The sequence below is a fragment of the Salmo salar genome, chromosome ssa04, assembly GCF_905237065.1.
Source record: "Salmo salar chromosome ssa04, Ssal_v3.1, whole genome shotgun sequence".
Lineage (NCBI taxonomy): Eukaryota > Metazoa > Chordata > Actinopteri > Salmoniformes > Salmonidae > Salmo > Salmo salar.
In genome coordinates this window covers 19921850-19949644 of record NC_059445.1, presented here as the reverse complement: position 1 = coordinate 19949644, position 27795 = coordinate 19921850, and the positions used below count along the sequence as shown (strand labels likewise).

Sequence of the window (27795 nt, the reverse complement as noted above, 5' to 3'; positions counted from 1 at the left end):
TGTACAATAATGTATAACCTTGCTCACATTTGTATACGATCACGTTTCTCTCCATTATGTGTTGAAATACTTGGGAACAGATTTCTTAGTGGTACCTTATTTTTTAAAAAACAGCGCTCATACTTTTTTCATTTAGACACACCCTTTGAGCTATGACGTTACCCAATAACATCCTTTCTCTTCAGTTTAAACGGAAGTGAACAGTGACCAAGGACAATTTCCACGTTAGCGTTTTTGTTGTTATTTAGACGTTTATTAACAACATGGGACAAACAAATATGACTAATTTAACTGCACAGCATCACATACTTACCCCATGTAGTCGTTAATTCGCGTTGGAGACAGGACTTGGTTGATAGATATTATTTAGGTAACGCTGAACTAACAATGGCTAACTGTATGGTTTTTCACACTCAAATAGCCTCCATCATGGAAGTGCTTGCAAATTCAGCCGTGGCAGAGATCTGTAAACTCGTAGACGACGACTATGCAGTGTTTCGTTTGGAAATTTCTCAAAGCCAGAAAGAAAACAGGGGATTGCGTAGGAAACTACAGCTACTTGAACTGAAGGTAGCAAGGGAGCGCGCAGACAGGACAATGCGAGAACGCATCCTCGCTAGTCGTCCCAGTAATGTCAAGATCCTAGACCGATACAGAGGAATGGAAAGAGGTACATTTCGCAGAAGGCCAAGGCTACGCGGCCTGTCGACTTTCATATATAGTTTCGTTCCTGTCGCTCCAGTTCCGATGTGTTACCTAAAATTGGGTCTTGGTCAGTTTTTGGATAGTATGCAATAACGCCCCTGATTACTTAGCTATCTTGCGCAAAAACACTAAAATATTCTAACCAGATTCTTGATTTACTGCATTTCCTATTATTTTCTCAATGAAAACAATGTGATGAATGGAACATAATATTGTGAACAAAAATATAAACGCAACAATTTCAAATATTTTACTGAGTTACAGTTCATATAAGGAAATCAGTCAATTTAAATAAATAAATTAGGCCCACATCTATAGATTTCACATGACTGGGCAGAGGTGCAGGCATGGGTGGGCCTGGGAGGGCATAGGCCCACCATTCCCAGCCGATCAGAATACATTTTTTACAGGCAGAAATACTCCTCGGTTTCATCAGCTGTCTGGGTGGCTGGTGTCAGACGATCCCGCAGGTGAAGAAGCCGGATGTGGAGGAACTAGGCTGGTGTGGTTACACGTGGTCTGCGGTTGTGAGGCCGGTTGGAAGTACGGCCAAATTCTCTAAAACGACATTGGAGGCAGCTTATGGTAGTAGAGACATGAACATTAAATTCTCTGGCTACAGCTCTGGTGGACATTCCTGCAGTCACCATGCCAATTGCACGCTCTCTCAAAACTTGAGACATCAGTGGCATTGTGTTGTGTGACAACTGTACAGTGGGCTTTTATTGTCTTCAGCTTCTTGAGATGCCACACCTGTCAGGTGGATGGATTATCTTGGCAAATGAGATATGCTCACTAACGGATGTAAACAAATTTGGGCACAAAATTTGAGAGAAATAAGGTTTTTGTGCATATGAAACATTTCTGGGATCTTTTATTTCAGCTCATGAAACATGGGACCAACACTTTACATGTTGCGTTTATATTTTTGTTCAGTGTACATCGATCACTAAATAGTATAGAAAGTTATGAGAAGTGTTACTTTACATCCTTGCCAATTCTAGACAGTGTCAAAAATGTAAATAGTGTACCGTTAAGCATTGACAGTAGCTAAACTAACTACCTCTTTCCCCCAATAACTCTCAGGTGAAGGAGATCTCACTGGAGGCCACAGGAGCTTTGTGAAGGCAGCAGGACAAAATACATGGAGAGATGACCAACCAATCACTGTTGATGAGGGGAGTGGAACCTCGACCCAGCACGTTATCGTGATAGAGGTTAGCCGTATACCCACTTATTTTTCAGTGAGCATTGCGTATACTCACTTCTTAATCCCCACTGATATGTATCAAAGTAGTGTAGTGGAGGTATACGCCGTATCAATTAATAAGGCTGATGAAACATATCAGAATGTTTAGCTTAAAATGTTGATAAACTATTATTTCTTCACATTTTGGGCGCAGCCATATACATACGGGGGATGTTGCAAAATGCAATTTGCGGAAAACACCTTTCTAAAATGCGCACTGCACATGCGAGAGGTTTCATGGACAGAGATGGAAATATCCGTTCAAAATGTATAAAGAGGGGAGATCTAAAGATGCAACAACTATCATCGGTTTCTAACATGACAAGGATAATGCCTTGGCTGCTAGACAATGAAAGAAAGAAAACCAATAGAAAGGAGAAAGCATATGAGGAAGCCTTAATAAAATAATTGACTCCACGTTTCTATGGTGGGATTTTGCCTATAGGCTATTTTGAGCCAAGGTTAAACATGCCTCATAATATGAAGTAAAAAGTCCAGGTTTCAAACAATTAAGGAACAGCAAAAATATAGCGACGCTAATCCTGGCCTAACCGTACTCGAGTAGATGGAAAGACTTTCCCAATAACCGTCTCAATTAAATGTTGACTAGCTTACCTTTCAGAATGATATCATGATTATTTCCATCAATCCAGTGGCCATTTTGGTGCGGAGCATGTACCTTCCTGCATATTTTGCCATGGGGCAAAGAGAAAAATGTTCAGTTTTAAAGCACATTTCCTGCAGTTCTACACATTTTGCCATAGGGCAGAGGGAAAAATGTGCAGTTTTATAGCTCACCCGATGCTATTCTCCACATTTTGCCACGAGGCTGAGAAAAGTTTGCATTTTTAAAGCTAATTAAAACTAAAATATAGGTTTGTTGGTTGATAACGGCATTAGATTATGAGCTGTCTTGTTTGCTAAATAAACAAATGAAATAGGCAGTGGCATGGCGCATATAGCCATAATAGCACAGTGACATATGCCTCAAGCAGTCATATTCATCACTTATTGGGGGTGTGGCTTTCAGTTAGTTATTTTGGCAACCCAGCCTGTGAGAGTGAATGTCATTCCAGTTAATCTGTTCTGTTATATTTGATCAAATCTGACTAACCCAGTGCATTGCTTGCGATGAATTCTATCTGATGGTGTTTGCATGTTTAAGTAAAAAGACAAATAATGTCCTGTTTGGAATACTGACAGGTAAAGAACATAAAAATAACAAATAAAAGCCCCACCCATGCGTTCTCCCCTGCTACAGAAACACTGTTAACCAAACAACAGTGCTAGGTGCCTGTGCACTTGAATTAAAGGTTAACTATACAAAAAAATGATTTCCTTCAATTGTTTTTCCCAGACCTAATGTGGGAACATCCCCCGTATGTATATGGCTGCGCCCAAGATGTGGCTTAATCATTGTTATGGATTTACATCCAATTGTATTTTTATTATTTTTTAATTAAAAACGTGTGACTTTGATAGCAAAAGCCTTTAAAAAAAATCATAATAATAATAAAAGTCTGAAACCTGTGAATGTATGACTCAGTTTAGCCTACTTGCACAGTACAGCTTGGGTTGGCCTGACTGTGAAAGACCAATATGGGAAACAGTGCCTTGCAAAAGTATTCACCCCCCTTGGCATTTTTCCTATTTTGTTGCATTACAACCTCTTATTTAAATGGATTTTTATTTGGATTCATATAATGGACATATAGTCCAAATTGGTGAAGTGAAATGAAAAAAATTACTTGTTTAAATGGATTTATTTTTTAAATACGGAAAGTGGTGCGTGCATATGTATTCACCCCCTTTGCTATGAAGCCCCTAAATAAGATCCAATGCAACCAATTACCTTCAGAAGTCAGATAATTAGTTAGTTTGCACACAGGTGGACTTTATTTAAGTGTCACATGATCTGTCACATGATCTCAGTATATATACAAACCTGTTCTGAAAGGCCCCAGAGCCTGCAACACCACTAAGCAAGGGGCACCACCAAGCAAGTAGCACCACGAAGACCAAGGAGCTCTCCAAACAGGTCAGGGACAAAGTTGTGGAGAAGTACAGATCAGGGTTGGGTTAAAAAAAATATCTGAAACTTTGAACATCCTGCGGAGCACCATTAAATCCATTATTAAAAAATGGAACGAATATTTGCACCAGAACAAACCTGCCAAGAGAGGGCCGCCCACCAAAACTCACAGACCAGGCAAGGAGGGCGTTAATCAGAGAGGCAACAAAGAGACCAAAGATAACCCTGAAGGAGCTGCAAAGCTCCACAGCGGAGATTGGAGTATCTGTCCATAGGACCACTTTAAGCTGTACACTCCACAGAGCTGGGCTTTACGGAAGAGTGGCCAGAAAAAAAGCCATTGCAAGCAAACACGTTTGGTGTTCGCCAAAAGGCATGTGGGAGACTCCCCAAACATATGGAAGATGGTACTCTGGTTAGATGAGACTAAAATTGAGCTTTTTGGCCATCAAGGAAAACGCTATGTCTGGCGCAAACCCAACACTTCTCATCACCCCGAGAACACCATCCCCACAGTGAAGTATGGTGGTGGCAGCATCATGCTGTGGGGATGTTTTTCAGAGGCAGGGACTGGGAGACTAGTCATGATCGAAGGAAAGATGACGGAGCAAAGTACAGAGAGATCCTTGATGAAAACCTGCTCCAGAGCGCTCCGGACCTCAGACTGGGGCGAAGGTTCATCTTCCAACAATACAACAACCCTAAGCACACAGTCAAGACCGCAGGAGTGGCTTCGGGACAAGTCTCTGAATGTCCTTGAGTGGCCCAGCCAGAACCCGGACTTGAACCGGATCGAAAATCTCTTGAGAGACCTGAAAATAACTGTGCAGCGACGCTCATCATCCAACCTGACAGAGCTTGAGAGGATCTGCAGAGAAGAATGGGAGGAACTCCCCAATTACAGGTGTGCCAAGCTTATAGTGTCATACCCAAGAAGACTCTAGGCTGTAATCACTGCTAAAGGTGCGTCAACAAAGTACTGAGTAAACGGTTTGAATACTTACAGTACCAGTCAAAAGTTTGGACACACCTACTCATTCAAGCGTTTTTCTTTATTTTTACTATTATCTACATTGTAGAATATTAGTGAAGACATCAAAACTATGAAATGACACAAATGGAATCCTGTAGTTACCAAAAAAGTGATACACAAATTCTTCAAAGTAGCATCCCTTTGCCTTGATTGCAGCTTTGCCCACACTTGGCATTCTCTCAACCAGCTTCACCTGGAATGCTTTTCCAACAGTCTTGAAGGAGTTACCACATATGCTGAGTACTTGTTGGCTGCTTTTCCTTCACTCTGCGGTTCAACTCATCCCAAACCATCTCAATTGGGTTGAGGTCAGTTGATTGTGTAGGCTAGGTCATCTTGTGCAGCACTCATCACTCTCCTTCTTGGTAAAATAGCCCTTACACAGCCTGGAGGTGTGTTTGGTCATTGTCCTGTTGAAAAAGAAATAATAGTCCCACTAATGCGCAAACCAGATGGGATAGTGTATCGCTGCAGAATGCTGTGGTAGCCATGCTGGTTAAGTCTGCCTTGAATTCTAAATAAATCACAGACTGTGTCACCAGCAAAGCAGCGTCACACCTCCTCCTCCATGCTTCACCAGTGGGAACCACACATGTGGAGATCAGCCGTTCACCTAATCTGCGTCTCACAAAGACACGGTGGTTGGAACCAAAAATCTCAAATTTGGACTCATTCGACCAATGGACAGATTTCCACCGGTCTAATGTCCATTGCTCGTGTTTCTTGGCCCAAGCAAGTCTATTCTTATTAGTTTCCTTTAGTAGTGGTTTCTTTGCAGAATTTATTTGGGTTGCGATCTGAGGTGCAGTTAACTCTAATGAACCTACCCTCTGTGGCTGAGTTAACTCTGGGTCTTCCTTTCCTGTGTCGGTCCTCATGAGAGTCGTTTTTTTTTTTTTTGCGACTGCCCTTAAAGAAACTTTCAAAGTTCTTGAAATGTTCTGTATTGACTGACCTTCATATCTTAAAGCAATGATGGACTGTTATTTCTCTTTACTTATTTGAGCTGTTCTTGCCATAATATGGACTTAGCCCTATATGGTAAAAGACCATCTTCTGTATACCACCCCTACCATGGCTCAAACTCATTAAGAAGGAAAGAAATTCCACAAATGAACTTTTAACAAGGCACACCTGTTAATTTAAATGCATTCCAGGTGACTGCCTCATGAAGCTGGTTGAGAGAATGCCAAGCGTGGGCAAAACTGTCAAGGCAAAGGGTGGCTACTTTGAAGAATCTCAAATATGAAATATATTTTGATTTGTTGAACACTTTTTTGGTTACTACATGATACCATATGTGTTATTTCATAGTTTTGATGTCTTCACAATGTAGAAAATAGTAAAAATTAAGAAAAATCCTGGAATGAGTAGGTGTCCAAATGTTTGATTGGTACTGTATGTAAATGTTATATTTCAGGTTTCTATTTTTATAAATTTGCCAACATTAAAATCTGTTTGTGCTCTGTCATTATAGGGTGTTGTGTAAGTTGATGAGGGGGAAAAAAACTATTTCATAAATTTTAGAACAAGGCTGTAATGTGACAAAATGTGGAAAAAGTCAAGGGGTCTGAATACTTTCCGAATGCACTGTATGTGACTGTTTTTCATATAATTTTTCACACAGGGCGCCTATCCTTCTCCGGGTGGGCCGTTTTGGGATTTTTCTTTTAAAAATTAGAATGTACCCACTTCTTCAGGCACCACTGGTGGTCAGTGTAATAGTTTTGCATTAAGAATTACAGTTAATTAAATGTGGCCCGTCTATTTCAGAAAGGCTCCCCTCAGCTATTCACTTGCTTGCATTTACGTCTTTATTTATCTGCCATGGGGAGCTTGAGAGACCTCCCTACAACATTATCCAATACGCCATGAAAGTGGTACTTCCAGGTTCCTCGTTTTGTAGGCAAAGATTTTTCTCCAAATTTGCATCGGCAAATTCATGAAAACCTGGTCATATAAGATATATACTGAACAAAAATATAAACACATCTTGCAACAGTCTCAAAGATTTTACTGAGTTATTGTTGACATAAGCAAATCAATCAAATTGCCATTTATCAAATGCAATTGTGTTTGTTGTCCGTAGTTTATGCCTGCCCATACCATTACCCCACCATGGGGCACTCTGTTTACAAAGTTGACGTCAGCAAATCGCTCGCCCAGACGACGACATACACGCGATCTGCCCGGTACAGCTGAAACCGGGATTCATCCGTGAAGCGCACACTTTTCCAGCGTGCCAGTGGCCATCGAAGTTACGCATTTGCCCACTGAAGTCAGTTACAACGCCGAACTGCAGTCAGGCCAAGACCCTACTGATGATGACGAGCACACAGATGAGCTTCCCTGAGACCGTTTCTGACAGTTTATACAGAAATTCTTTGGTTGTGCAAACCAGGGGGTTCTTAGAACACGCTCATCTGTGTGTGTCCTACAGAGTTGGGCCTTTGGCGCTTAATGCTGACACTGGATTTACGATGCCTTTGGTGATAAAACCTAAAGACCCCATTCCATAGCATGAGTTGGTGTTTGTTTACTGGGAAGTACCAGGGTGGAGATGACTCGAGTATGGATAATGACTTTTGTTTCCACACAATGAGAACAATCTTAACAGCAGATACTGTCTGCTGTGAATTATTAATTTCCTTTGTACGAATCTTAACCTTGTGACCTATTCCACACTTCTGTTGTTTGTCATGTAGACTAAGAGGGTGTATCTTTGCTATAAAAGGTATTTGTATTCTTTGTGTCGGGGCTCTCAACACCACAGTCAAGAGTGTTGTGTCGACCAGCCATAGTTATTGCAGAGCACTCACATCATTCACTTGTGTGTGTGGGGTGACATGCTTTCCTTATTAATATGTGAATAAAGATTTAGTTTAAGTATAACTTTGACTTGTGTGATAAGTTTGTCTCTCCTCATTTGATAATAAAGAAATAACCACCACAGTGGTTACACGTGGTCTGCAGTTGTGAGGCCGGGTTCAAATTCTCTAAAATGACGTTGGAGGCGGCTTATGGTAGAGAAATTAACATTACATTCTCTGGCAACAGCTCTGGTGGACATTGCTGCAGTCAGCATGCCAATTGAACCCTTCCTCAACTTGAGACATCTTTGGTGTTGTGTGACAAAACTGCACATTTTTAGAGCACCTTTTATTGTCTCCAGCACAAGATGCACCTGTATAATGATCATGCAGTTTAATCAGCTTCTTGATATGCCGCACCTGTCAGGTGGCTGGATTATCTTGGCAAAGGAGAATTGCTCAATAACAGGGATATAAATAAAACATTTGAGAGAAATAAACTTTTTGTGCATATTAAAGATTTCTGGGATCTTTCTTTTCAGCTCATGAAACATGGGACCAACACTTTACATGTTGCGTTTACATTTTTGTTCAGTCTATATTAAAATGTTTTCAATGTGTTTTCAGGCAGTGTATAGTGCAATGTCCCTCAAAATGGTTTTCTTAAATTAATAATGATCCAGGTTCTTCCACCATATTTCTCACATGTTCAGACTACATTTTGAGAATATATGGCAAAGTGTATTTTTTTTAAAATTACTATTATAGGCATTATTTTATAGGTGACCTTAAAGTATGAATATTGATTAATTGACCCCATGGGTTATGAAATGTGGTTTAACCAATTCATGTTGCCTACTATAGTGCGTTGTCAACAATTCAATCATATTTTTCAGCAAAATAAGTATTTTTAATTAAAAAGATAATGTAAACTAATCTCAGTCCACCGTACTTTTATGTCCCTTTTTTTTAATTTTTTTTGTTGCTTGTTAGCTTTTTTACATTTTAACTATTTATTTTCATATTCTTACTCTTCAAGGTCTCTACTAACAGGAATGGAACAATATTAATCCATCACAAATGTAATTCCTGCCTTTATCCCATATCTTTGGTGACTCACTTTTTGTTTTCTTACAGCCCTCTGAGTGGGCAAAGTTAATGCCACAACACTGAACTGTAGCAACCCAAAATGATACAAATTATGTAAATTGATGCAGGAGGGCTGGGGGAGTGAAGATTTCTTTCAAATCCAATTCTAAATCCATTGTCAAAACATGCTCTACCAGCCGGTTGAGAATAGGGTTAAGGGGTTAAAAAGTACTGGCTGTAACTAACAGGTTTTTATCGTCGTCAAACTTGAGCAACCATGCTAACAAGTGTGCTGAGTTGTGGTTAAATGAGACTTTTCTAACTTTCGCCAATGTGTCTTACTTCTTGACCGTCAAATATTTGAATAAAAGGCATCGGGTATGAGCAAATCAAATATACAAATCGAATTTTATATATGTCTTATATGATCGCGTTTTCATGAATTTGATAGTATAAGCTTGATTGCCTTTCAAAAACCATACAGGACTCGACCAGGAAGTAGGCGGGACATTCATAGGGTATTCAACTCATGTACCGATAATAACCTCCTCTCTTCTTGTGTCAGTCTGCAGATGCAGAGGCTGCAGGTCATGGGGTCAAGCAGGAGAGGTCTGAAGGAGAGGAGGACCCACGTCACAGCAGAAACATCCAGGTGGATGCTGTGGCTGAAGTGGCACCCCCTGTAGCCATGGAGGACCCCCCCACCGCGCCAGCGCAGCCCAGGATCAGACGCAGCATCACGGAGGTCAGTGGAACGCAGAACGCCGCCCTCAAGTCAGAGACAGACACCGAGACTTTAACTGGGCTGGAATCACTGAGCTGTGCTCCTGCTCCCCGCTCAGAGTATATACTTTATGGTAACCCAAGCCCGAGGACTGTTCTGTCCCATCAGGACTCAGGTGACGTGTCACAGACTGACAATGATCCGTCCTGTTCATACGCTACAGAGATGATACCTGGTGACATGCCTTTGGGCTTAGATACACCGACTAATCCAATGAGAGGTGACTGGAACCGGTACAGTAGTAGTGTAAACTCTGAAGGGTTCCTAGATAAGAAAGGGGAGGGTCTGGTCGTAGATGAAGTGACTGTGAAAGTGGAGAGCGACGTTTCTCTGTCATGGAATGCAGACGAAACTCACTTAGGAGAAGGACACTCGCAGGACAACACCAGTGACTTCTTTGACTACAGGGAAAGCTTAGAGACAAATCCAAATGTCGCAACCCACTCCCCTTTACACGCGTTCAGGGAACGTGACCCAGTGTCCACGTCGATAGAGCCTTCCGATTCACACGTCCGCGTCCTTTTTGATCAGCTATTGAACTCAAACGACAGGGCTAGAGCCCAGGCTCGGGGAGGGGCAACAACATCAGGCAATAGTAAAGAGAAACGGTTCCTCTGCATGTTCTGTCACAAGGGCTTCAGCTGCCTCCAGAATGTGGAGATCCACCAGAGGGTCCACACAGGGGAGAAACCCTTCAGTTGTACCCAATGTGAGAAGAGGTTCTCCCACCAGCACCACCTAAAGAGGCACCAGAGAGTCCACACAGGGGAGAAACCCTACAGCTGCCCACAGTGTGAGAAGAGGTTCTCTCGCCAGGACCAGCTGAAGATGCACCTGAAGGTCCACACGGGAGAGAAGCCATTCGCCTGTATGCATTGCGGGAAGAGTTTTTCAGAGAGGAGATGCCTCAGGATACACCAGCAGAAAAACCATCCCACTCTGTAATATAGAAAGTAACCATTCCACTCAATAGCTTCTGATGTTTAGATCAAACCCTGCATTAAAGACAGATTCATTTTGGTTGTTGTCAGCTCAAAAGACCCATAGATGGATTTGGAATAACAAGAGTTTCGGTGTTGAAACAGATTTCAGGGTGGAAAATTCCCGGGTAGAACATTGCATCAAAACATTGTGTGATATATAAGGCATATATAAGCCTAATGAGTCTCTTACATAGTGTTTGTACTGTGTAGGCTATATGATGTTCACAAATGCCTATTTCATTACTTCCATTGAACTATTTTATTTTTAAATTAATGCAGTTTATCAAGTTCACAATGATTTTTTTGTTGTTGAGACGTGTGTGAGGTTTTTGTATGGTGTGATTAACACTTATGTTTAATAAACACAACATGGGACTTTTCATTTTAATACTTTCATTGAGACTCTCTTTAGTATACATCACATCTGATCTCACCCTATTCTGCATACATACAACAGTACTTCATTACCAATATACATTTAAATATAAATAAATACATTACCAACACACAAACACTCACTATACACATCAAAATAGTTTAGTCAGGTTTGTCTGATGACTTATCATAGCAGACTCATATTTAACCACAATATATTTACAGTGCCCTTAGAAAGTATTCATACCCCGATCTATTCCACATTTTGTTGTGTTACAGCCTGAATTCGAAAATGGTTTAAATGTATTTTTTCCTCGCGTCTACACACAATACCCCATAATGACAAAGTTAAATGTTTTTATAAATGTTTGCTAATTTATTGAAAATTAAACACAGAAATATCTTATTTACATAAGTATTCACACCCCTTATCAGTTCTTTGTAGAAGCGGTTACAGCTGAGTCTTTCTGGGTAAGTCTCTTAGAGCTTTCCACACTTGGATTTTGCAACATTTGCCAATTGTTATTTTCAAAATTCTTCAAGCTGTGTCAAATTGGTTGTTGATCAATGCTAGACAACCATTTTCAGGTCTTGCCATAGATGTTTAAGTAGATTTATGTCAAAGCTGTAACTCAGCCACTCAGGAACATTCACTGTCTTGGTGAGCAACTCCAGTGTAGATTTGGCCTTGTGTTTTAGGTTATTGTCCTGCTGAAAGGTCAATTCATTTCCCAGTGTCTGGTGGAAAGCAGACTGAACCAGGTTTTCCTCTAGGGTTGTGCTTGTGCTTAACTCCATTCAATACATTTTTTATACTAAAAAAATACCCAGTCCTTAACGATTATAAGCATACCCATAGCACGATGCAGCCACCACTATGCTTGAAAATATGGAGAGTGATACTCTAATGTGTTCTACTGGATTTGACCAAAACATAACACTTTGTACTCAGGACAAAAAGTGAATCGCTTTGCCATATTTTCTGCAGTATTACTTTAGTGCCTTGTAGCAAACAGGATGCTTGTTTTGGATATTTGTATTCTGTACAGTCTTCCTTCTTTTCACTCTGTCAATTAGCGTAGTATTGTGGAGTATCGACAGTATTGTTGATCCATCCTCAGTTTGCTCCTATCACAACCATTACACTTTAACTCTTTTAAAGTCACTATGGTGAAATCTTGAGCTGTTTCCTTCCTCTCTGGCAACTGAGTTAGGAAGAACGCCTGTATCTTTGTAGTAACTGGGTGTATTGATACACCATCTAAAGTGTAATTAATAACTTCACCATGCTCAAAAGGATATTCAATGTCTACCAATAGGTGCTCTTCTTTGCGAGGCAATGGAAAACCTCCCTGGTCTTTGTGGTTGAATCTGTGTTTGAAATTCACTGCTCAACTGAGGGACCTTACAGATAATTGTATGTGTGGGGTACAGAGATGAGGTAGTAATTTAAATTTCATGTTAAACTTTTATTGCAGACAGAATGAGTCCATGCAACGTATTATGTGACTTGTTAAGCAAATTGTTACTCCTGAACTTATTTAGGCTTGCAATAACAAATAGATTGAATACTTATTGATTCAAGACATTTCAGCCTTTAATTTTTAATTAATTTGTAAACATTTACAAAAACATTATTCCACTTTGACATTATGGGGTATTGTGTGTAGGCCAGTGACAACAAATCTAAATTTAATCCATTTCAATTTCGGGCTGTAAAACAACAACATTTGAAAAACTAATGGGGTGTGAATACTTTCTGAACAATAAAGTAATTCTGTAACTACAATATAGGACTCAAACGTAGTGACGTATGTACGTACCTGAGGGAGTGTATGTCTGTGTCATAATCTGTATCATCTGTCTCTTCCAGGAGGAGGAGTGTCCAGAGGTGCTGCTGGTGAAGGAGGAGGGGTGTGAGGAGGGTCTGGGGAACCCTGAGTGGACCATGGTCATGGAGGACAACCAGACTACACCTGAACCAACAGAGGAACCAGCTGAGCAGCACAGGACCACACACAGTCTCATTGAGGTGAGCCCACTGTGAACTACTGTCTTTATGGTATTAGGTCCATGTCAGTGGTTGTCAGGGGTTTTGATGATGAGGGAGGACGATTTGTTTTCATGAGCACCCAGTTCAATGTAACATCGATAGGTTTAGGCTACTACGTGATGCAACATTTTTCCCTATACCCATCATGAGGTTGTTACAACCTAGCCTATGAATTAAAGTTTACAACGTAGCTGCACACAGGTCGAGAGAAAATGTTGAGGTGACAGACAGTGACACATCTAGCTGATCTAGGGTGTAATCATTAGTCCAACAATTGCAAATGAGAGTTTCTATTGGACAAATTCAGGTATGTTTATCCCTGTTTTGTTCACTTTCATAGCAGCCACGTTGTATTCTTTCTCGCATCAATGCGCTCTCCTCCTCTCACCCTTTCCCTTCGTTTGTGGATTTCAATGCAAAACACATCAGCTGTATGTGTCCAGGTGAAGAAACCTTTTCAAATCATATCATAACCGCTACACACAGCCTACATTGTTGTCCCCATATTAGCTAAAGTATCATCCTAGTCAACATAGCTAATAGAACTTATGCATTAGTAAACACGCTACAATCATGCAGTAATCTTAGTCACTCAGCAGTTTAGCGTTTATACCGGCGGCCCCGGTGGAAATAAATTAATACAACGATAAAGCCTTGCGTGCATACCTTGACTTGGAAGAGTTCCAGTGTTGTGTTGGATATTCATAGCCAGCTAGCTAACATAGCATCCTTCTGTTTGAGCCAGGTGTTTTGAGTAAGCTAAACTAGCTAGCTGCATTTGCTAGCTAAGTAAGTGAAACTGAAAGTGAAAAAAATGACTCTCTCTCTCTTGCTTCTCCTTCATTTTTGAAGAAATTAATTTGTTCAAAACTGTTCAACTGTTGTCTTTCTCTCTCTTTGAGTAAACTACTCACCACATTTTATGCACTGCAGTGCTAGCTAGCTGTAGCTTATGCTTTCAGTACTAGATTCATTCTCTGATCCTTTGATTGGTTGGACAACATGTCAGTTCATGCTGCAAGAGCTCTGATAGGTTGGAGGACATCCTCCGGAAGTTGTCATAATTTCTGTGTAAGTCTATGGAAGGGTGTGAGAACCAAGAGCCTCCTAGGTTTTGTATTGAAGTCAATGTACCAAGAGGAGGACCGACGCTAGCTGTCCTCCGGCTACATCATGGTGCTCCCCTACAGATTGCTGTTGAGGCTACTGTAGACCTTCATTGCAAAACAGTGTGTTTTAATCAATTATTTGGAATAGTTTTATCTAAAAAAGAGAACTTGGTAAATGTTTAAAATATATTTTTATGAAATTCACTGGGGAGGATGGTCCTCCTCTTCCTCCTCTGAGGAGCCTCCACTGGTCCATATCCACAAAGCCTCTCAGAGCAGAAGTAGTCTAGGATCAGTTTTTCCTTTTAGATCATAATGAATAAGATTACTTGGAAAGATTCTAGATCGGCAGTCCTACTCTGAGACTCTTTGTGGATATGGGCCCAGGTCTTGATAAATGTTGTCGTAAGTGTGGGACCATGCCTTTGAATTATCAAACCATTGAAGAGTGTCAAGTAATCAAATCAAATAGCACATTTGCATAGTATTATATGAACTATCATTTTTGCATAGTACTCATAGTAGCCTCGTCGCTATCCAGGTTTCCCTAAAACGGAAAGCCGGGCAAAGTTCCATGGCAGACATTAGCTAAAGAGGGGTGAGAAACCCGGTGTAAACCAGTGACGTAACGCAACACGTCAAACCAGTCAAATGCCTTGCTTGGACGGAGCTCCAAAGATGCTCACCAGATTAGTGCCGTAAGAGCAACAGTGCGTGAGGACTAAACATGTCAACAACACAAGCACTAGTGACAAAACATTTTAAAACGTTTTCTCATTCTTCCCCTCTAATCGGGGACTGATTAAGACCTGGGACACCAGGTGAATGCAATGAATTATCAGGTGGAACAGAAAACCAGCAGGCTCCGGACGATGTACGGTAAGAGTTGAATACCCCTGGTTTATCTACTATGGGAACAACTGCAATCTTTTTGCAAGCAACATTGCTAAAATCAATAAAATAAAATGAACGTCATAATATGTTACCTGTAATACTCATCTCCTGTAGCCTAATTGTCATCTCCTTATTGTCGTACTCTACCTAAATTACAGGAGTTGGATTTGCACTAAACCATTTTACATGTCAGCACTTAAATGGCATGTACAAAATCTGGTATATGGTTTGCCTCATCAACATTGTCTACTGGTATCATTTTAAACTGAGAACGTATAGCTCAACATGTAAACAATGTGTGAGTTTAGATATTCTCTGCTTCAGATGACAGATGCCCATAAGACCAGTAATGCCATTATACTGTAAGCCTGTGGCTGCATTGGTGATGCAAGCCGTATGATAAGCTGCAAAATGGATTCAGATAGCTGATATACTGCGACAGAGTGACAACCAAATAAAAGACTGGAGATTTTACAGCTAGACACGAAGGAAATGTTAATTTGAGAATACAACACAGACACACAGACACATTACAGACAGAACCCCTTCCCATCTTTATTGCAGGATTGTGATATGTGATTAATACATTTTGAATAATAGTTTAACAATTAAATCAAGTTTAAACACTTCACTTCAAAGAATCAACACGTAATGTACAAATACGCTAACTCGCATGTAAAGATTAGATATCTTAGTCTAAACAACAATAGATGATTGAGTAGTAACAAGTAGGCTACTATTACTAAAGCGTCATTTCAGGTGAACAAAACAAACTCCATACCAGCGGTGGCCAACCTTGCTCCACTGATGCCTGATCTACTGGGTGAACAGACTTCTGTTCCAGATGAGCAATAGCACACTACTAGATGACCAACTCAATAGAAGTTGAATCAGGTGTGTTATTGCTGGGCTGAAACAGAACCCTGCACACTCAGCAGGGTTGGCCTGCTCCAATTGTAATAGGTTTATACATTGTGTGTGATGTTTAACTGTTTTTTTTTATACAACATGTGCTAACATAGGTAGGCCTGCACGTACAGTATAACCCATGGCATATACAATGCATTCGGAATGTATTCATACCCCTTGACTTTTTCCCCATTTTGTTACACTACACCCTTATTCTAAAATGTATTTTTAAAAGTCTCAATCAACACAAAATACCCCATAATGACAAAGCAAAAACATTTAATTTTTTTTGTGCAAAAAATTAATACATGAAATATGACATTTACATAAGTATTCAGACCCTTTACTCAGTACTTTGTTGAAGCACCTTTGGCAGCGATTACAGCCGAGTCGTCTTGGGAATGACGCTACAAGCTTGGCACACCTGTATTTGGGGAGTTTCTCCCATTCTTCTCTGCATATCCTCTCAAGCTCTGTCAGGTTGGATGGGGAGCGTCACTGCACAGCTATTTTCAGGTCTCTCCAGAGATGTTCGATCGGGTTCAAGTTCGGGCTCTGGCTGGGCCACTTAAGGACATTCAGAGACTTGTCCCAAATCAACTCACTCCTGCGATGTCTTGGCTGTGGTTTAGGGTCATTGTCCTGTTCGAAGGTGAACCTTCACCCCAGTCTGGGGTCCTGAGCGCTCTGGAGCAGGTTTTCATCAAGGATCTTTCTGTACTTTGCTTCGTCCATCTTTCCCTCGATCCTGACTAGTCTCCCAGTCCTTGCCGCTAAAAAAACATCCCCACAGCTTGATGCTGCCACCACCATGATACTGCCACCGTTAGGATGGTGCCAGGTTTCCTCCAGACGTGACGCTTGGCATTCAGGCCAAAGAGTTCAATCTTGGTTTCATCAGACCAGAGAATCTTGTTTCTCATGGTCTGAGAGTCCTTACATACAGTGCCTTTTGGCAAACTCAGAGCAGGCTGTCATGTGCCTTTTACTGAGGAGTGGCTTCCATCTGGTCACTCTACCATAAAGGCCTACAGACATTTCCTTCGACCTCATGGTTTTGGTTTTTGTTCTGACATGTATTGTCAACTGTGGGACCTTATATATAGACAGGTGTGTGCCTTTCCAAATCATGTCCAATCAATTAAATTTACCACAGGTGGACTCCAATCAAGTTGTAGAAACATCTCAATGATGATCAATGGAAAAAGGATGCACCTGAGCTCAATTTCGAGTCTCATAGCAAAGTTTCTGAATAGCTATGTAAATAATGTATTTCTGTTTTTTATGTTTAATAAATTTGCCCAAAAATTCTAAAAAACTTTTTTTTCACTTTGTCATTATTAGGTATTGTGTGTAGATTGATGGCGAAAGAATGTCATTCAGTCAATTCAAGGCTGTAACGTAGCAAAATGTGGAAAAAGTCAAGGGGTCTGAATACTTTCCGAATGCACTCTAGAACATGTTAGCACATGTTGTATGGAAAAATCCTGATGGTATACACAGTTGTTTTGTGAGAAGGTGTTAAAGTTCACAGTTAGCTGAAAAGTACCAGTGGCTTGCCTTGGGCCCAAAGTGAGAGCAGGTCCGCTGGAACCATGGCCCAGTGAGACACGGGTGCTGGCCCTCGTAGATGGAAACAGAAAACTCTGATATGGAAATGCGCCATTAGTCTCATGGGACATTCATTGGGACCTCTCTCTTCATCTGCAAACAGAGGCTTTCACAGCTTTCCATATCTGAGGACAGAAAACATCACAAAGACACAGGCTTCATTATGCTCAAATTAGACATTACTGAATATTATGTTGCTATTATCTCTCTGTCCTCATAGTTTTCCTCTAGGGGCTGGAACTGGAAAATCTTTTCATAATGTCCTCGCCACAAAATGACCTGCCCTGTCCGGTAGCCTACACTCTCCCTTTACTGACAGCTGGAGCTGCAATTTCACCGTCTTCTATGGCTGTTATCTACAAATGCATTTGGAGACTGTGTTTTTAATTTACAATGATTACATCCATATTTCCAGCTAATAGAACGCTAGCTTCCTGATTACATTTAATTCCCTTAGCTAAACAGTGTGTAAAGCAGTGGTCACCAAGGCATTCCATGTGGATCACCAAACATTTCTGTAAAAAATACAACGATAAAGCCTTGCGTGCATATTTTTTTTAATTTGTTTTGCGCTGTTGGTAGTAGGTGCACTTTATTCAGCAGCCCTTGTGCCAGAAAGGCAAAGTGTTCCCATTTTGAACCATTTCATTTGTCTGAAGGTAGATTAAAACAAGTGCACCAACCGCGGGCCAATCAGATAGCTCAGATCAGCGTGTTTGCACAGTTTCTTCGAGCCATAGACTGTAAAAAGAAACCTTGAACGCACAGCAAAGTTGATACTGTGAGATTTTCAAAACTTTTAAATCCACGACTACAGACCCAATGAATACAGCAAATATCTTCTGTTTTTATGAGTAAGTTCATGTTTAAGTTATTCAGCACTGTCAACACTTTGTTCAAAACTTTTATAAGCCATAAAATGTGCATTCTCCCTACTTCCACTCATGCTACAACCAGCACTGCAGCTGCATTGAATGAGTATAGCAATGTGTTCCGATAAGCTAGCGTTGTTATTATTAGTGGATGGTCTTTTTTTATATGAAGGAGTATTTCACTTTCTCTGGTCATACGAGTAACAACATCAATTGGTGCATGTGGCAGAAATAATGAGTTTCGCCATCAACTGGAAGACTGTGTCCCCTTTTCTCAGCGGAGGGAGGCAGAGTGGGGGGACGGTGAGTTAGGTGAGAGGCAGCCTCACCGCTGCTCCCTCCCCTCAGACTGACCATCAGATGCAGGCCATCAGTCCAGTAAAAAAAAAAAATATGCTCACTCAGTTGTGCCTCACAAGTAATACAACAAATGATCTATTACCAGTGTGATCATATACCTAAAATACTCTAAGAAGAACAGCATTGGCAGGGCAATTTAAGCATAGCCAATATGCAGTGATAATGTATTGGGCCTATAGCCTATTGCACCAACCTCATTGCTACAGTACTGTTTTTAATTGGTTAATGTTGTGGTAGATCTTGGCTTGCATTTAGACTCCGAGAGTGATCTTAACTCAAAAAAGGTTGGTGAACACTTATGTAAAGTTAGCTAACTAGATAGCAGCTCAGTTGAGTTAGCCTACAAAGTGGCCTCCTACTAGTACTGTAATAAATCGTTTTTTTTACATTTGCACTACGTATTTACTTACTTGAAAAGGTTCTCCCACTGCCTCTGTTTTTTGGGTCCTTACAAAAACGAAATAATGGGCAATCTTCAAGATATTTACGGTGGACGACTGGGCAAAAAGTGTGTATGTCACCAGAGCGGTTTGGAATGTGTTGTGACGTTTGACTTTACCAGCGTAATCCACTTTCAGTTTCAATAAATATAAATCGCAAGTCTGTCGGCCACACTTGAAACCAGCATACGCAACAACTCTACAAAATGTGTCCTACCCCGACACACATAACACACAGCACCAATTCAACAGGGCTATGGGGGAGGGTTCTTGAACTGTAACATCCAATCAGAATCTTGCCCCTGGGAGCCAGTGGCACATTCAAAACATTTTTGCAATACAAAAATTATCCAGACCTTCAAGGGAGGCGTGACAATGATGTGATTTCGAAGGTATGGCAATGCGAGACTACTCATGGCAATCCCTCATTGTCCAATCAGAAGATGCTCCATAGCAGGGTGCTCATATCAGATTTCTTGATCCAACATCCTCTCACTCTGTATCTCTTACAGTCAGTAGACATGGAGGATGGGAAGCCTGATTTGCTGATAGTCAAAGAGGAGACAATAGAAGATGAACCAGAGAGCATTGATCTGCTGAGTGGACTAAAGATGGGGGAGCAAGGTAAGGGAGAAATACATATAGCCTACATACAGTAATAGATCTTCAATGGGAATAGTGATGCGCCTGGCTATTATTTTTTCTTCATTCATAAAATGAAATCAATACAACTTATGTTTACATACAAAAACACACATTATAATGTATGAACTTGACCTGGTAATTAACAACAACAAAAACTCCATATGTAGCGTTCTCTACCATGTTTGTAAAGTCTATTTTGTAACCTCTTTCTGTAGGTGATTGGCTGGAGGCAAACAGAGGAGACTGGGCGGCCATCTTGGATTCCCAGACCCAGACCGGTGCAGCCAAGGGCCCGGGAGACGACATCACTGAGCAGGCCAGGACCAGAGGTGACATAGTGGAGGTCAGTGGATGGGTCAGTGTCCTCAACTCTGGGCTGGGGAACAACACTGTTAACCACAACCAAAAACAGACTGACGAACACAAAACAACAACCGAACTTAGTCTCCATGACAACAGACTAGCTGAGACCAGGGCGAGGTGTAGATTTAGTCTGCTGGGACAGGGAGGTGTCCGTATGCAACGAAAAAGAGCAGACACAGGCTCGGCTACTGATGATCCGTCCTGCTCCTATAGTTGTGATTCAGAGAGACTGATGGTGCCTCAGGTTAACCCCCTAACAGGTGCTGCCTTCAGCCTGCCTTCTATAGGATCTATCAACTGGAACATGGACCCTGCAACAACACAGACACTCCCTGGTCTTCATCCTCCTCACACTCTCCTAATGTTAAACCAGAACTCAGATAATGCCAGTGGCTCAACACTAAATGGCTACACAAGCCCATTGACAAATGACAGTAGTAGTTACACTATCAGTAGATCTGGTGGCGAAGAGAAGCTCTTCCTGTGTTCATTCCGTGGGAAAGTCTTCCGTTTGCCCAAACAGGTGGAGATCCACCAGAAGATGCACATGGGAGAAATAGTTTGACTGCTGGGCCAGTTTCTCCCAGTTGTCCAACCTGAAGAGACACCAGAGGGTCCACACAGGGGAGAAATCCTACAGCTGCCCCCAGTGTGAGAAAAGGTTCTCCCACCAGCACCATCTGAAGCTACACCTGAAAGTCCACACGGGAGAAAGGCCGTTCACCTGTACACACTGCGGGAAGAATTTCTCAGAGAGGAGCTACCTCAGCATAGACCAGCAAAAAATGCACACGGCCCATGAATATTAATAATAATAATATATTTATTTACAGTTGAAGTCGGAAGTTTACATACACCTTAGCCAAATACATTTAAACTCAGTTTTTCACAATTCCTGACATTTAATCCTAGTAAAAATTCCCAGTCTTAGGTCAGTTAGGATCACAACTTTATTTTAAGAATGTGAAATGTCAGTATAATAGTAGAGAGAATTATTTATTTAAGCTTTTATTTCTTTCATCACATTCCCAGTGGGTCAGAAGTTTACAAACACTCAATTAGTATTTGGCAGCATTGCCTTTAAATTGTTTAACTTGGGTCAAACGTTTCAGGTAGCCTTCCACAAGCTTCCCACAATAAGTTGGGTGAATTTTGTCCCATTCCTCCTGACAGAGCTGGTGTAACTGAGTCAGGTTTGTAGGCCTCCTTGCTCACACACACTTTTTCAGTTCTGCCCACAAATTTTCTATGGAATTTAGGTCAGGGCTTTGTGATGGCTACTCCAATACCTTGACTTTGTTGTTCTTAAGCCATTTTGCCACAACTTGGAAATATGCTTGGGGTCATTGTCCATTTGGAAGACCTATTTGCGAGCAAGCTTTAACTTCCTGACTGATGTCTTGAGACGTTGCTTCAATATATCCACATAATTTTCCTCCCTCATGATGCCATCTATTTTGTGAAGTGCACCAGTCCCTCCAGCAACAAAGCACCCCCACAACATGATGCTGCCACCCCCGTGCTTCACGGTTGGGATGGTGTTCTTCGGCTTGCAAACCTCCCCCTTTTTCCTCCAAACATAACAATGGTCATTATGGCCAAACAGTTCTATTTTTGTTTCATCAGACCAGAGGACATTTCTCCAAAAAGTACGATCTTTGTCACCATGTGCAGTTGCAAACCATAGTCTGTCTTTTTTTATGGCGGTTTTGGAGCAGTGGCTTCTTCCTTGCTGAGCAGCCTTTCAGGTTATGTCGATATAGGACTCGTTTTACTGTGGATATAGATACTTTTGTGCCTGTTTCCTCCAGCATCTTCACAAGGTCCTTTGCTGTTGTTCTGGGATTGATTCACACTTTTTGCTCCAAAGTACGTTAATCTCTAGGAGACAGAACGCGTCTCCTTCCTGAGCAGTATGACGGCTGAGTGGTCCAATGGTGTTTATACTTTCGTACTAATGTTTGTACAGATGAACGTGGTACCTTCAGGCGTTTGGAAATTGCTCCCAAAGATGAACCAGACTTGTGCAGGTCTACAATTTGTTTTCTGAGGTCTTGGCTGATTTCTTTTGATTTTCCCATGATGTCAAGCAAAGAGGCACTGAGTTTGAAGGTAGCCCTTGAAATACATCCACAGGTACACCTCCAATTGACTCAAATTATGTAAATTATGCTATCAGAAGCTTCTAAAGCCATGACATAATTTTCTGGAATTTTCCAAGCTGTTTAAAGGCACAGTCAACTTAGTGTATGTAAACTTCTGAACCACTGGAATTGTGATACAGTGAATGATAAGTGAAATAATCTGTCTGTAAACAATTGTTTAGAAAAATTACTTGTCATGCACAAAGTAGATGTCCTAACCGACTTGCCAAAACTATAGTTTGTTAACAAGAAATTTGTGGAGTGGTTGAAAACAAGTTTTAATGACTCCAACCTAAGTGTATGTAAACTTCTGACTTCAACTGTATATAGTGCTTTTCATACAGAATCTCTCACTTTAAAAAAAAACAAGGGAGCTGGCAGTTCATGGGAGAGGGTCTTCCACAGCTAGTTCAGTAAAGCTGTAGCTTGATTGGAGGCAGCGTCGATGGTACAGCCAGGGAGGGAGACACATCAGTCAGACAGTCCCGGAGCTTTATCAGGCACATCTGTCTCTGCAGTTCACAGCTCCTCCTCCTCCTCTGTAGGTAGGTAGGCTGGAACATCCACCACCAAATGTGTAGCCCCCATCTGGGTGATGCATCGGCAGCAGTAAGTGCCTGGAGGCCACCACACCTGGGCAGTAATCAGCAACAGTCTCCTTCTAGACGAGCCTCTGTCATCCCCTCACACCACAATCCACATCTTTCTATGTAGTACTTGTTTGTTTTGTAGTTAATTATGTTGATTTTGGATGTATTATATGATTGGACAGAGTAGATGATATGGTGATGGTTGGTGTGTCTTTAAAAATGCTTAACTGATGAAAAGTGGCAACCCTGACCTGTTGTTTGATGGTGGTGTTTTATAATGAGGAAATTATATTGCCTTAATTCGTGTTTACTTGACATGGAGTAGTGAAGATGTGTGTAATGTTGAACCTTTTCCAAAATATTCTAACATTCATTTTATCAGAGCGAGGGTACTAGATTTACAGAAAATGTAAAGTGTTACCATAGTGAGAAAAGTTATTCTCGTCACAGGTATTGTTTTGTGCAATAAAAGTAGGGGAGAGTGGGGTATGCAGGGCCATTTTTTACAATCAGCATTACTATGTCAAGGGAAATATAGTATTCTTTCTAACAAAGATATCTACATATATTTCAGGATGTGTATCCCTAGAAATAATCAGAATTCATGTAAACATTACAGTTTTGAAAACATAGCTTGTCCAAAAAAGGTGGTCTCTTGGCACAACTTACCTAAGGTATGTGGTAAGTAGAGCATCGGGACAGGGTAAGTTGAGCTGCCTTGGGATAAGTGGGTGATAGTTTCCTGTGACTGTGGGTGATGATGGTGGTCGTCAAAGTTCGAATTAATGGAATGGGGTTGGTATATTGTATATCTTAATTGTATACAGTAGATCTGTCTGTTCAATATCACTTACCCTTCAGTTTCTTGACCAGTTGTCTGGGACAGGGATGTTGTTTTGATGTGCCAGTTTGTAGGCATGTTCTCTGCATTTGAGCCTACTACGCCCATGAAACTGGTCCGCAAGTTTCTTGATATGTTTAGCAAGCTCAGACGCCATGTCATCAGATAAGACATTGGTGCCTCTGCTACTCTACCATAGCCTCTCTTTCACACAGGTCCATGTTTGTTGTTCTTTTTTGTCAATGTACCTCTTCGGTGTCATTCAGTGTATTTGTTCATCTCTTGCTGCCGCTCCAATGGACTTCTTCCCTTCTCTCACGTCCTTGGCTGCTCTCAAGAACCTCAAGGGGTCTAGACCCCTCTTTGTTTTACGTTTGTATACACAGGGCATGATGATGTCTGCTCTGTAACAATAAAAATGCATCTTGAGTTCATATGCATTACACATTGCAAAAATACTGTGCATAAAACTGACAGAATGTAATCATCATTTATATGCGGTATGGTGGCCATTGGCTCAACTTACCCCATGGCCATTGGCTCAACTTACCCCATGGCCATTGGCTCAACTTACCCCAAGGCATACATTTTGACTATATTAGCCCAAATAGCTCCAAGGATGCACTTTCATGCCATGTTTAGGACCTCATATTGAAGCTTAGAGACCCCAACTGATGTATAAAACAATGGTAAAACAATCTTCTTTGGTTTAGATACAAGCGTCATGAAACCTACAACAATAAATGAATTTGACTTTGTGAAAATCGTATTTTTTTTTTAAAGCTAACTTGCTTACCACTTTTTCCATGTGGTTTCTTCCTTCACAGACTCAATTAAATAATGGTTAGTGCTATCCGGAATCCTTTGGACTTCCCTACCTTAAACCCTAACCTTAGCCATTTTAAATGTCAACTTCAATGGGGTAACGTCAGATTTCGGACTTCCAACGGATATCAGATAGCATGGACCATGAAATGATGACCTCTTCCTAAATATTTGGTCACATGATTCATTTTGTGTATGGTTTCTTATAAACAACTAACCCTTTGGCTCAACTTACCCCACTGTCCCCTACTTCAGTTCTTTATGTAAGTGTATGACCATTTGAAACCATGTTGAAATTAAATACAAAATCGACTCTATGCTGACTGACAAAACAAAATAAAAATTCTGGGACTGAGTTTCCTATATCTCAGTCAAACCAAAACATGGTTTGACTCCATATTGTTAGGTACTTGAATCACAGTGTTAGAGATGGGCTTGACTGTGGTTAACACTTTATATCATTTCATGTTTCTGTGTGTACAGGAAATAATTTCTTATTTAAACCTTTAAGCTTTTCTGTTCTATGCAGTCTGCAGTCCATGAGGATCTGCTGATATCCGGTGTTGCTTGCGGGAGAGACTGGACCTCTGAAGTGGCTGATCACAAACCCTGGCCCCGGATCAGAACTCTGGATCAGGAGCCGTCGCTCTTCCTTCCTGAGTCGGAACCGGGACCGAACCACGAGGGACAGAGACTCCACCACACTGAACACAACCAGTGGACAGGTGGACTGAACAACCTCAGTCCTGGTGGTCATCAGAGAGACGGAGGCTCCAGTCAGGGATCCAGTCTGCAGCCCAGACCCTTCTCTTCACAGTCTCAATGCAGGGATGAAGCAGGGCCTGGTAGAGATAGACCCTCCTGTTCCTATGATACAAACACCACAGTATCCATGATGAACAGAGCAGGTCACCCTGGGCTTCAGCCTTCACAGAGAGTGGTGGGAGACCCCCCTGGTGGTAGTCTATCAGCAGGTCTGTCTTCTCCTTCAGGATCTCATCTAATGCCTGGTGAATGGGTTCATAGAAAGCCTGGACCTGGATCTAGCTTTCCTCAGTTACCACATGGTTACCCCACCAATACAGACAGGTTCAGGATGGGCGTTTACCACAAGAAGCACCTAGCCTATAGCACAGCACACAATCCCAACAACACCCAAACAAGGGCTCAAGGAGGGAGCTCAAAGACTAACCACCTGAGGGTGGTGGCTCCTGCTTCTACCTCCTCTGTCATTGAGTCACAACGTGGGAGGCCGAGCATTAGGACGGACGATGACAAGCCGTACACCTGCCCCACGTGTGGGAAGCGCTTTGCTAAAGCAAACTATGTGAAGGAGCACCAGACTGTTCACACCAAGGAGAGGCCCTTCAAGTGCAAACTATGTTACAAGAGCTTCTCTTTCCTGAGTAACCTCATCAGACATAGGAGTGTTCACAACGGGGAGAAATCGTAGCAGTGTGGCTTGAGATGTACACAGGGGATATCTGGGAACCATTCTTTAGCTGACATTTTTGAAAACACAGTATAAGTGGAAGGCCCCTCCAAACCCCCAGAATAAAAAAATATATATGAATATGAATATTATTTATGATTGGTATACACCCACACCATTTATTTATGTTTTTATTTAATTTAACCTTTATTTAACTAGGCAAGTCAGTTAAGAACAAATTCTTATTTACAATGAAGGCCTACACCTGCCAAACCCGGATGACGCTGGACCAATTGTGCACCCCCCTTATGGGACTCCCAATCACGGCCGTTTGTGATACAGCCTGGATTCGAACCAGGGTGTCTGTAGTGACACCATTCTGTTGTTAGGGTATGCCCACACCATTCCAACACAGAAAAGCTACTTTTTAATTAATCACTCATATTGTAATTATATGTCAATGATCAGCTAGGGGAAAATCTGTTTTTCAACATTTTGATGCCATATTTATAATTATATAAAATATATGCAACAAATTTTCCATGAACATGTTTCTGTGCCAATGCACCACACAACCAATAATCAAAGCATACCGATTTCAGGCACTAAAATATCATGGTTTGCGTTTTTAACACCACAATAAATAGACTATGTCAATCTCGACAAACAGAAAATACATCCCTCCCTACCTTGTAGGCTTACCCAGTTGGTCTTTGCTACTTTGCTACTATAACAGCCTCCACTCTTCTGGGAAGGCTTTCCACTAGATGTTGGAACATTGCTGTGGGGACTTGCTTCCATTCAGCCACGAGCATTAGTAAGGTTGGGCACTGATGGTTGGCAATTAGGCCTGGCTTGCAATCGGCATTCCAATTCATCCCAAAGGTGTTCGATGTGGTTGAGGTCAGGGCTCAGTGAAGGCCAGTCAAGTTCTTCCACATCGATCTCGACGAAACATTTGTGTATGGACCTCACTTTGTGCACAGGGTCATTGTCATGCTGAAACAGGAAAGGGCCTTCCCCAAACTGTTGCCACAAAGTTGGAAGCACAGAATCGTCTAGAATGTCATTGTATGCTGAAGCGTTCTCCTGTGGATTTGGCTATTTCAGTCACACTCGTTGCTGACGGGTGTATACAATCGAGCACACAGCCATCCGACAAAACCAGATTCGTCCGTCAGACTGCCAGATGATGAAGCGCGATTTATCACTCCAGAGAATGTGTTTTCACTGCTCCAGAGTCCAATGGTGGGAAGCTTTACACCACTCAAGCCAATGCTTGGCATTGCACATGGTGATCTTAGGTTTGTGCGCGGCTGCTTGGCCATGGAAACCCATTTCATAAAGCTCCAGAGGCGGTTTGGAACTCGGTAGTGAGTGTTGCAAAAGAGGACAGACAATTCTTACGGGCTTCAGCACTCGGCGGTCCTGTCCTGTGAGCTTGTGTAGCCTTCCACTTCACTACTGAGCTGTTGTTGCTCCTTATTGCTTTACAATAACAGCATGTACAGTTGACCGGAGCAGCTCTAGCAGGGCAGAAATTTGACAAACTGACTTGTTGGAAAGGTGGCATCCTATGACGGTACCATGTTGAAAGTCACTGACCTCTTCAGTAAGGCCATTCTACTGCCAATGTTTGTCTATGGA

General features: G+C 41.5%; 2 protein-coding genes across 3 annotated transcripts in view; both read left to right on the top strand.

The window, feature by feature from the left end:
- The window catches only part of LOC106602508 (zinc finger protein 271-like), a 124749-nt gene that overhangs the window by 31997 nt on the left and 64957 nt on the right, over positions 1 to 27795 (top strand). The window lies entirely within an intron of this gene.
- On the top strand, positions 26 to 26841 carry LOC106602496 (uncharacterized). 2 transcript variants are annotated; one of them, XM_045717533.1, is made up of 7 exons: positions 26 to 670; positions 1792 to 1922; positions 9484 to 9663; positions 12934 to 13092; positions 19821 to 19932; positions 20169 to 20296; positions 25246 to 26841. In XM_045717533.1, the coding sequence occupies exons 1-7, from the start codon at positions 388 to 390 to the stop codon at positions 26167 to 26169; spliced, it is 1917 nt and encodes a 638-aa protein (XP_045573489.1). In that variant the 5' UTR covers positions 26 to 387; the 3' UTR covers positions 26170 to 26841. The 2 variants fall into 2 exon arrangements, with proteins under 2 accessions (XP_045573489.1, XP_014050643.2); XM_014195168.2 differs by lacking the exon at positions 25246 to 26841 and adding an exon at positions 23006 to 25215 and having other exon boundaries at positions 33 to 670.